We start from the raw sequence: 10,858 nt of genomic DNA on the forward strand, positions 1-10,858 counted from the left end.
TTTGAAGTCTTCTTTCTTCTTATACTCACCCGGCTTCTATCTTCCGGCTCTGTGAGGAGGACGGCGGCGCGGCTCTGAGACGAACTACAGGGTGGACCTGTGTTCCGACTCCCTCTGGAGCTAATGGTGTCCAGTAGCCTAAGAAGCAGTGCCTATCAGTTAAGTAGGTCTGCTTCTCTCCCCTCAGTCCCACGAAGCAGGGAATCTGTTGCCAGCAGTGCTCCCTGAAAATAATAAACCTAACAAAAGCTTTTTCAGAGAAACTCAGGAGAGCTCCCCTGTAGTGCACCCAGTCTCCTCTGGGCACAGGAACTAACTGAGGTCTGGAGGAGGGGCATAGAGGGAGGAGCCAGTGCACACCCATTCTAAAGCTTTACAGTGCCCATGTCTCCTGCGGAGCCGTCTATACCCCATGGTCCTTACAGAGTCCCCAGCATCCTCTAGGACGTAAGAGAAATATATATATATATATATATATATATATATACCACACACACACAAACTATAGATATATCAAACTATGTTAAAAATAAACACCTTGGTGGAGCTTACAGAAATGCACCACAGACTACTTACCTACACACATACATGACATGACACATGCTCACACACATATGACCTCAGTATGCTATCTGCCATGCATGATTTCAGTAGCAGGACATCCTGAGCAAACATAGCCCACCAACAAAATGGCGGCCGCCTCGGCAGCGACAGCTACAGCCACTACGTGACGGCAGGGCGTGCAGCATACGTCAACGCAGAGGAGCGGATGTCAGGCGCGTGACGCAATGGTCGTCCCTGGTAACGGGCGGTTGTTTACTAGCTGGACTGAGAGATGGCGGCGCTGGGAGCGGCAGAGGAGAGGTAACCGGGGTACCCGTGACAGGTCATCGGCGGTAGCTGGGGCTACGGGGCGGGTATGTCCGACTGATAGTGCCGGGAAAACCGGCTGTGTGATACTGGGGGTGGGGGGGATAGTGCGGGGATACCGGCTGTGTGAGACTAGGTGTGGGGGGGATAGTGCGGGGATACCGGCTGTGTGAGACTAGGTGTGGGGGGGATAGTGCGGGGATACCGGCTGTGTGATACTGGGGGTGGGGGGATAGTGCGGGGATACCGGCTGTGTGAGACTAGGTGTGGGGGGGATAGTGCGGGGATACCGGCTGTGTGAGACTAGGTGTGGGGGGGATAGTGCGGGGATACCGGCTGTGTGAGACTAGGTGTGGGGGGGATAGTGCGGGGATACCGGCTGTGTGAGACTAGGTGTGGGGGGGATAGTGTGGGGATACCGGCTATGTGAGACTGGAGGTGGGGGGGATACCGGCTGTGTGATACTGGGGATGGGGGGGGGGGGGGTAGTGCAGGGATACAGGATGCGTGAGACTGGGGGTGGGGGGATGGTGCGGGGATACCGGCTGCCTGAGACTGGGGGTGAGGGGATGGTGCGGGGATACCGGCTGTGTGAGACTGGGGGTATAGTGTGGGGATACCGGCTGTGTGTGAGACTGGGGGTGGGGATAGTGCAGGGATAGTGGCTGTGTGAGACTGTGGGTGAGGGGATAGTGCGGAGATACCGCCTGTGTGATACTGGGGGTGGGGGAATAGTGCGGGGATACCGGCTGCGTGAGACTGGGGGTGGGGGGATGGTGCGGGGATACTAGCTGTGTGACTGGGGGTGGAGGGATAGTGCGGGGATACTAGTTGTGTGAGACTGGGGGTGGGGGGATAGTGCGGGGATACCGTCTGTGTGAGACTGGGGGTATAGTGTGGGGATACTGGCTGTGTGTGAGACTGGGGGTGGGGGATAGTGCGGGGATAGTGGCTGTGTGAGACTGGGGGTGGGGGGATAGTGCGGGTATAGCAGCTGTGTGAGACTGGGGTGGGGGTATAGTGCGGGGATAGCGGCTGTGTGAGACTAAGGGTGTGGGGATAGTGCGGGGATACCGGCTGTGTGAGGGTGGGGGGATAGTGCGGGGATACCAGCTGTGTGAGACTGGGGGTATAGTGCTGGGATACCAGCTGTGTGAGACTGGGGGTGGGGGATAGTGCGGGGATACCGGCTGTGTGAGACTAGGTGTGGGGGGGATAGTGCGGGGATACCGGCTGTGTGAGACTAGGTGTGGGGGGGATAATGCGGGGATACCGGCTGTGTGAGACTAGGTGTGGGGGGGATAGTGTGGGGATACCGGCTATGTGAGACTGGAGGTGGGGGGGATACCGGCTGTGTGATACTGGGGATGGGGGGGGGGGGGGTAGTGCAGGGATACAGGATGCGTGAGACTGGGGGTGGGGGGATGGTGCGGGGATACCGGCTGCCTGAGACTGGGGGTGAGGGGATGGTGCGGGGATACCGGCTGTGTGAGACTGGGGGTATAGTGTGGGGATACCGGCTGTGTGTGAGACTGGGGGTGGGGATAGTGCAGGGATAGTGGCTGTGTGAGACTGTGGGTGAGGGGATAGTGCGGAGATACCGCCTGTGTGATACTGGGGGTGGGGGAATAGTGCGGGGATACCGGCTGCGTGAGACTGGGGGTGGGGGGATGGTGCGGGGATACTAGCTGTGTGACTGGGGGTGGAGGGATAGTGCGGGGATACTAGTTGTGTGAGACTGGGGGTGGGGGGATAGTGCGGGGATACCGTCTGTGTGAGACTGGGGGTATAGTGTGGGGATACTGGCTGTGTGTGAGACTGGGGGTGGGGGATAGTGCGGGGATAGTGGCTGTGTGAGACTGGGGGTGGGGGGATAGTGCGGGTATAGCAGCTGTGTGAGACTGGGGTGGGGGTATAGTGCGGGGATAGCGGCTGTGTGAGACTAGGTGTGGGGGGGATAGTGCGGGGATACCGGCTGTGTGAGGGTGGGGGGATAGTGCGGGGATACCAGCTGTGTGAGACTGGGGGTATAGTGCTGGGATACCAGCTGTGTGAGACTGGGGGTGGGGGATTGTGGCTATGTGAGACTGGGAGTGGGGGGATAGTGCGGGGTTAGCGGCTGTGTGAGACTGGGGGTGGAGGGATCGTGCTGGATTACCGGCTGTGTGAGACTAAGGGTGGGGGGATAGTGCGGGGATACCGGCTGTGTGGGGGTGGGGGGATAGTGCGGGGAAACCGGCTGTGTGAGAATGGGGGTGGGGGGTATAGTGCAGGGATACCGGCTGTGTGAGACTGGGGGTATAGTGCGGGGATACCGGCTATGTGAGACTGGGGGTATAGTGCGGGGATACCGGCTATGTGAGACTGGGGGTATAGTGTGGGGATACCGGTTGTGTGAGACTGGGGGGTATAGTGCGGGAATACTGGCTGTGTGAGACTGGGGGTGGGGGGATTGTGCGGGGATATTGGCTGTTTGAGATTGGGGGTGGGGGGATAATGCGGGGATACTGACAGTATAAGAATGGGAGGCTGGGGTGGAGGAATAGTGCAGGGATACTGGCTGTATGAGATGGGGGTCACGGGTGGAGGATGAGAATGGGAGGCTGGGGTGAAGAGAAAGTGTGGGGATACCATTTGCATGAGAATGGGAGGCTGGGGTTGAGGGATAGTGCAGAGATACTGGCTGTATGAGAATGGGGGCGCTGGGGTGGAGGGATAGTGCAGAGATACTGACTGTATGAGAATGGGGGCGCTGGGGTGGAGGGATAGTGCAGAGATACTGGCTGTATGAGAATGGGGGCGCTGGGGTGGAGGGATAGTGCAGAGATACTGGCTGTATGAGAATGGGGGCACTAGGGTGGAGGGATAGTGCAGAGATACTGGCTATATGAGAATGGGGGCACTGGGGTGGAGGGATAGTGCAGAGATACTGGCTGTATGAGAATGGGGGCGCTGGGGTGGAGGGGGAGAGTGCAGAGACTGGCTGTATGAGAATGGGGGCACTGGGGTGGAGGGATAGTGCAGAGATACTGGCTGTTTGAGAATGGGGGCACTGGGGTGGAGGGATAGTGCAGAGATACCGGCTGTATGAGAATGGGGGCACTGGGGTGGAGGGATAGTGCAGAGATACCGGCTGTATGAGAATGGGAGGCTGGGGTGGAGGGATAGTGCAGAGATACCGGCTGTATGAGAATGGGAGGCTGGGGTGGAGGGATAGTGCAGAGATACCGGCTGTATGAGAATGGGAGGCTGGGGTGGAAGGATAGTGCAGAGATACCGGCTGTATGAGAATGGGGGCACTGGGGTGGAGGGATAGTGCAGAGAAACTGGCTGTATGAGAATGGGGGCACTGGGATGGAGGGATAGTGCAGAGATACTGGCTGTATGAGAATGGGAGGCTGGGGTGGAGGGATAGTGCAGAGATACCGTCTGTATGAGAATGGGGGCACTGGGGTGAGGGATAGTGCAGAGATACCGTCTGTATGAGAATGGGGGGACTGGGGTGGAGGGACAGTGCAGAGATACTGGCTGTATGAGAATGGAGGCACTGGGGTGGAGGGATAGTGCATAGATACTGGCTGTATGAGAATTGGAGGCTGGGGTGGAGGGATAGTGCAGAAATACCGTCTGTATGAGAATGGGAGACTGGGGTGGAGGGATAGTGCAGAGATACTGGCTGTATGAGAATGGGAGGCTGGGGTGGAGGGATAGTGCAGAGATACTGGCTGTATGAGAATGGGAGGCTGGGGTGGAGGGATAGTGCAGAGATACTGGCTGTATGAGAATGGGAGGCTGTAGTGGAGGGATAGTGCAGAGATACCGGCTGTATGAGAATGGGGGCGCTGGGGTGGAGGGATAGTGCAGAGATACCGTCTGTATGAGAATGTGGGCGCTGGGGTGGAGGGATAGTGCAGAGATACTGGCTGTATGAGAATGTGGGCGCTGGGGTGGAGGGATAGTGCAGAGATACTGGCTGTATGAGAATGGGAGGCACTGGGGTGGAGGGATAGTGCAGAGATACTGGCTGTATGAGAATGGGAGGCTGGAGTTAAGGGATAGTGTAGAGATACTGGCTGTATGAGAATGGGAGGCTGGGGTGGAGGGATAGTGCAGAGATACTGGCTGTATGAGAATGGGAGGCTGTAGTGGAGGGATAGTGCAGAGATACCGGCTGTATGAGAATGGGGGCGCTGGGGTGGAGGGATAGTGCAGAGATACTGGCTGTATGAGAATGGGGGCGCTGGGGTGGAGGGATAGTGCAGAGATACTGGCTGTATGAGAATGGGGGCACTGGGGTGGAGGGATAGTGCAGAGATACTGGCTATATGAGAATGGGGGCACTGGGGTGGAGGGATAGTGCAGAGATACTGGCTGTATGAGAATGGGGGCGCTGGGGTGGAGGGGGAGAGTGCAGAGACTGGCTGTATGAGAATGGGGGCACTGGGGTGGAGGGATAGTGCAGAGATACTGGCTGTTTGAGAATGGGGGCACTGGGGTGGAGGGATAGTGCAGAGATACCGGCTGTATGAGAATGGGGGCACTGGGGTGGAGGGATAGTGCAGAGATACCGGCTGTATGAGAATGGGAGGCTGGGGTGGAGGGATAGTGCAGAGATACCGGCTGTATGAGAATGGGAGGCTGGGGTGGAGGGATAGTGCAGAGATACCGGCTGTATGAGAATGTGGGCACTGGGGTGGAGGGATAGTGCAGAGATACCGGCTGTATGAGAATGGGAGGCTGGGGTGGAGGGATAGTGCAGAGATACCGGCTGTATGAGAATGTGGGCACTGGGGTGGAGGGATAGTGCAGAGATACCGGCTGTATGAGAATGGGAGGCTGGGGTGGAAGGATAGTGCAGAGATACCGGCTGTATGAGAATGGGGGCACTGGGGTGGAGGGATAGTGCAGAGAAACTGGCTGTATGAGAATGGGGGCACTGGGATGGAGGGATAGTGCAGAGATACTGGCTGTATGAGAATGGGAGGCTGGGGTGGAGGGATAGTGCAGAGATACCGTCTGTATGAGAATGGGGGCACTGGGGTGAGGGATAGTGCAGAGATACCGTCTGTATGAGAATGGGGGGACTGGGGTGGAGGGACAGTGCAGAGATACTGGCTGTATGAGAATGGAGGCACTGGGGTGGAGGGATAGTGCATAGATACTGGCTGTATGAGAATGGGAGGCTGGGGTGGAGGGATAATGCAGAGATACTGACTGTATGAGAATGGGAGGCTGGGGTGGAGGGATAGTGCAGAGATACCGGCTGTATGAGAATGGGAGGCTGGGGTGGAGGGATAGTGCAGAGATACTGACTGTATGAGAATGGGAGGCTGGGGTGGAGGGATAGTGCAGAGATACCGGCTGTATGAGAATGGGAGGCTGGGGTGGAGGGATAGTGCAGAGATACTGGCTGTATGAGAATGGGAGGCTGGGGTGGAGGGATAGTGCAGAGATACCGTCTGTATGAGAATGGGGGCACTGGGGTGGAGGGATAGTGCAGAGATACTGGCTGTATGAGAATGGGAGGCTGGGGTGGAGGGATAGTGCAGAGATACTGGCTGTATGAGAATGGGAGGCTGTAGTGGAGGGATAGTGCAGAGATACCGGCTGTATGAGAATGGGGGCGCTGGGGTGGAGGGATAGTGCAGAGATACTGGCTGTATGAGAATGGGAGGCACTGAGGTGGAGGGATAGTGCAGAGATACTGGCTGTATGAGAATGGGAGGCTGGAGTTAAGGGATAGTGTAGAGATACTGGCTGTATGAGAATGGGAGGCTGGGGTGGAGGGATGGTGCAGAGATACCGGCTGTATGAGAATGTAGGCACTGGGGTGAGGGATAGTGCAGAGATACTGGCTGTATGAGAATGGGAGGCTGGGGTTGAGGGATAGTGCAGAGACACCGGCTGTATGAGAATGGGGGCACTGGGGTGGAGGGATAGTGCAGAGATACTGGCTGTATGAGAATGGGGCACTGGGGTGGAGGGATAGCGCAGAGATACTGGCTGAATGAGAATGGAGGCACTGGGGTGGAGGGATAGTGCAGAGATACTGGCTGTATGAGAATGGGAGGCTGGAGTTAAGGGATAGTGTAGAGATACTGGCTGTATGAGAATGGGAGGATGGGGTGGAGGGATCGTGCAGAGATACCGGCTGTATGAGAATGTAGGTGCTGGGGTGGAGGGATAAGTGTGGGGGGATCAGACTGTATAGAGTTGGGGGTATTGAGGTTGATGGATTATGAGAGTGGAGGCTGAGTTTGGTGTTCTCCCTTCCCCAGGTGCAGTGACTAAGCATGGCCTTGGCTCCAACTGGCCTAAATGCAGCTGGTGCAGGAGACCCCCTCCGGAGGATGCATGTAACAAGACCTAAGTCTGCCAAAGGCCGCACCAGGACCATCCCACAGAGCTTCTCTCACAATGTGGAGGAGGCTTATCCAATCTGCACTTCGCCCTCACCAAGAGTATCGTCCGTAAGGTCCTTGCCTTCTCCTAGGTTAGAACAGGATGATATACAGGAAATTCTGAACCAAATTCCATGCAGACCTCCGTCTTCTAGCTTGAACCGTTACAGAGTGCTTCCGTCCATCGGCGCATCTGGGGGTGGGAACTGTACAGACAGAGATCTGGTTACCAAAACCAGTTCCATGAAGCTGTCCCCCGGGTTGCACGAGCGGCAAACCAAATCTCTATACCGAGATCAGAGCCAGCCTGCTGCTAGCAGGGGAGAGACGGGCACCGGTCAACGGCCGGCCAGAACGGAGGACGCACCGTTACCTGCAAAACTGAAGGAGCCCTCTGATCAAGAGCCCAGGCTTCTTCTGGCCATCCGATGCCACTGCGGTAAGAGGTTTGAACAATACTTCCGCCGCTCAGACACGCTGCACAGCATCCTAGCTGCGGCGGAAGAGAAGACGGGTGTACCGTGTAAAGACTGCAGTGTGGAGACAATGGAAGTGCCTAGAAGGAGGTTCCCCGACCTCAGCCAGACTCTGCAGCAGTGCGGGATCCCCAACAAGTCCGTTCTGTGTATCCATCAGGTGGAGAGAGACTGATTCGGCGATGCGGTCTTGTGATAGGTAATACCTGTGTCTATCACCGAGGAGTATACATTACTATATGCCAGTCCATAATACCCTGTCATGATAATTAACCGTATTAAAGGCGTTTTGATGTGACCATGAATCAGTAGGTTCTACTCTCAGCAAATGGTATTATTTCCCAATGAGCATAATCCTCTGCACTTAGCATGTGTATGTTTCTTCAGACTGTTCCGTCCGTCTTATATTTTGGACCCTGCACGAGACCTCGGTATGAAATATATAAGAAAAGCTGATTAAATAATTAATTTGTACACAGTATCTCATATTTATCCGATAACTTTTCACTTGATGTAAGTGCCTAATGCTTGATTCAGTGCAAATGTTTCAGGCGCTCCCATCTCAGTATTCAGCCGTGTATCCGGCGGGAAACCTCCCGTCTACACTTTCCCCCAAGGTGCGGTCTGCGTCTGGCGTAGCACGGGGAAGGGTCCCCCTGGCTGCCGGCGCAATCCCGGTCTATGTAATAGACCGTTGTCACAGATCTTCTACTCTGGGGAGCCATTTTCATGTTCTGCTCTCAGAATCAGTGTGCTGTGAGATCTTTTTTGTAATCTTTCTATTCAAACAAGTTGCACTAAAATAATAAAGGCTGCTTGGAAGATTAAGATGCTTTGTTGTGAATCATGTGTAGACCATTGTTCTGAATATACCACACATGCTGTAAACAGCCCCCCGCCCCAGTCTCTTTCGTTTCTGCCTCCCCTCTCTCTGATCTCAACCCTCTTCCTATTTGGGTGGGGTCTTGTGGGCCATATTGGGTATTGTGAAGAGTATGCTGCGGTTGTGTTACGTTCCAGGCACTAACGTGTTGTCCCCCCCACCCCCCACCCCCATTTCTTTTATATGTGTCCACCCCTATCTCTCTGTCATCAACTCTCCATGGAGGTAAGGCGGTGCTGGAATGGGATAACTGTATACGTTTACCTGCTGACACCTAAGCACAGCTTGCCCAGTCTCCATCACCTCTACAGTACACAATCACAACCTTGATCGCTTCTCGGCCTTTTGGCTAAGATCAAGTGTAGTACCTGCTTGAGGGAAACACTTGGTGGAGTACCTGTTCTTACACTAGGAGCGTGAGAGGTTCCTAGTGTGCAGTGGAGAAACACCTTGTGGAGTACCATGCCAGGGTGTGGCAATGCCTCTGGGCGAGAGTGGAGAAAAACTAGGCTTAGTATCCGCTACCTTCTTAGGGGTTGAAATAGGACCCCTTACGTGGAGCGGGAACGCCCTGGTCTAGTATTCACTCTCATACTGGGGGTTGACCCTGGCACAGAGTGGGTATGAAGCTTGGTCTGGCTGAGAGCAGCCTGAGGTGTAATGTCCACCCACAAACAAACACATGACATTTACGGTGCCGAAAACTTGAACTAAATTGTGGGGTGCTAGTGTGAGTCAGGTTCGGGTGATCAGAGCGGCAGACCTGCTTTACCTCTCAGACACAATGACAACACAAACATAATATAGTATCCAACTCCATTTTATTATCCTAACAAAATTTACAAGTGGCAGGTAAACAGGAAACTGGCGCACAATTGAAGCAGGCTGGTTATGGCTTCTAAATAACAGTCTCAAGTAACCAGCGTTAGCAATACAGGTAGCAGGTAAGCAAGTAACTGGTGCACAATTGAAGCAGGCTGGTTATGGCTTCTAAATAATAGTCTCAGGTAACCAGCGTCAGCAATACAGGTAGCAGGTAAGCAGGAACTTGTGCACGATTAAAGCAGGCTGGTTATGGCTATTAAACGACAGTCTCAGGTAACCAGCGTTAGCAATACAAGTAGCAGGTAAGCAGGTAACTTGTGCACAATTAAAGCAGGCTGGTTATGGCTACTAAACAACAGTCTCAGGTAACCAGCGTCAGCAATACAGGTAGCAGGTAAGCAGGAACTTGTGCACGATTAAAGCAGGCTGGTTATGGCTATTAAACGACAGTCTCAGGTAACCAGCGTTAGCAATACAAGTAGCAGGTCAGCAGGTAACTTGTGCACAATTAAAGCAGGCTGGTTATGGCTACTAAACAACAGTCTCAGGTAACCAGCGTCAGCAATACAGGTAGCAGGTAAGCAGGAACTTGTGCACGATTAAAGCAGGCTGGTTATGGCTATTAAACGACAGTCTCAGGTAACCAGCGTTAGCAATACAAGTAGCAGGTAAGCAGGTAACTTGTGCACAATTAAAGCAGGCTGGTTATGGCTACTAAACAACAGTCTCAGGTAACCAGCGTCAGCAATACAGGTAGCAGGTAAGCAGGAACTTGTGCACGATTAAAGCAGGCTGGTTATGGCTATTAAACGACAGTCTCAGGTAACCAGCGTTAGCAATACAAGTAGCAGGTAAGCAGGAACTTGTGCACGATTAAAGCAGGCTGGTTATGGCTATTAAACGACAATCTCAGGTAACCAGCGTTAGCAATACAAGTAGCAGGTAAGCAGGAACTTGTGCACGATTAAAGCAGGCTGGTTATGGCTATTAAACGACAGTCTCAGGTAACCAGCGTCAGCAATACAGGTAGCAGGTAAGCAGGAACTTGTGCACGATTAAAGCAGGCTGGTTATGGCTATTAAACGACAGTCTCAGGTAACCAGCGTTATCAATACAAGTAGCAGGTAAGCAGGTAACTTGTGCACAATTAAAGCAGGCTGGTTATGGCTTGTAAACAACAGTCTCAGGTAACCAGCGTTCCTTAGTAGCGGATAAATGCATTAACATTAGCTTTCACACTGCTGGGCGGAGCTTGCATAAAAAAGAACTATCAGTACCAGCATTCCTTAATAGCAGATAAATGCATTAACATTAGCTTTCACACTGCTGGGCGGAGCTTGCATAAAAAGAACTATCAGTACCAGCATTCCTTAATAGCAGATAAATGCATTAACATTAGCTTT

At 53.8% G+C, this 10,858-nt stretch overlaps 1 protein-coding gene and 1 pseudogene across 2 annotated transcripts; both read left to right on the forward strand.

Annotated features, from left to right (window-relative positions):
- The first annotated feature begins 762 nt into the window (after positions 1–762).
- On the forward strand, positions 763–8,575 carry UBXN10 (UBX domain protein 10). Of its 2 annotated transcripts, none has more exons than XM_063942152.1 (2): positions 763–864; positions 7,149–8,575. In XM_063942152.1, exon 2 carries the CDS (start codon positions 7,164–7,166, stop codon positions 7,920–7,922), a length of 759 nt encoding a protein of 252 aa, XP_063798222.1. In that variant the 5' UTR covers positions 763–864; positions 7,149–7,163; the 3' UTR covers positions 7,923–8,575. The 2 variants fall into 2 exon arrangements, with proteins under 2 accessions (XP_063798222.1, XP_063798223.1); XM_063942153.1 differs by having other exon boundaries at positions 805–917.
- A 384-nt stretch (positions 8,576–8,959) lies between these two features.
- Positions 8,960–9,032, forward strand: LOC134967804 (U2 spliceosomal RNA; annotated as a pseudogene).
- The last annotated feature ends 1,826 nt before the right edge of the window (positions 9,033–10,858 follow it).

The sequence above is a fragment of the Pseudophryne corroboree genome, chromosome 10 (assembly GCF_028390025.1).
Source record: "Pseudophryne corroboree isolate aPseCor3 chromosome 10, aPseCor3.hap2, whole genome shotgun sequence".
Taxonomy (NCBI): Eukaryota; Metazoa; Chordata; class Amphibia; order Anura; family Myobatrachidae; genus Pseudophryne; species Pseudophryne corroboree.

Bases quoted from the DNA above. Each gene is read 5' to 3' on its own strand.
- UBXN10 (XM_063942152.1), top strand. From the start codon at position 7,164: ATGGCCTTGGCTCCAACTGGCCTAAATGCAGCTGGTGCAGGAGACCCC.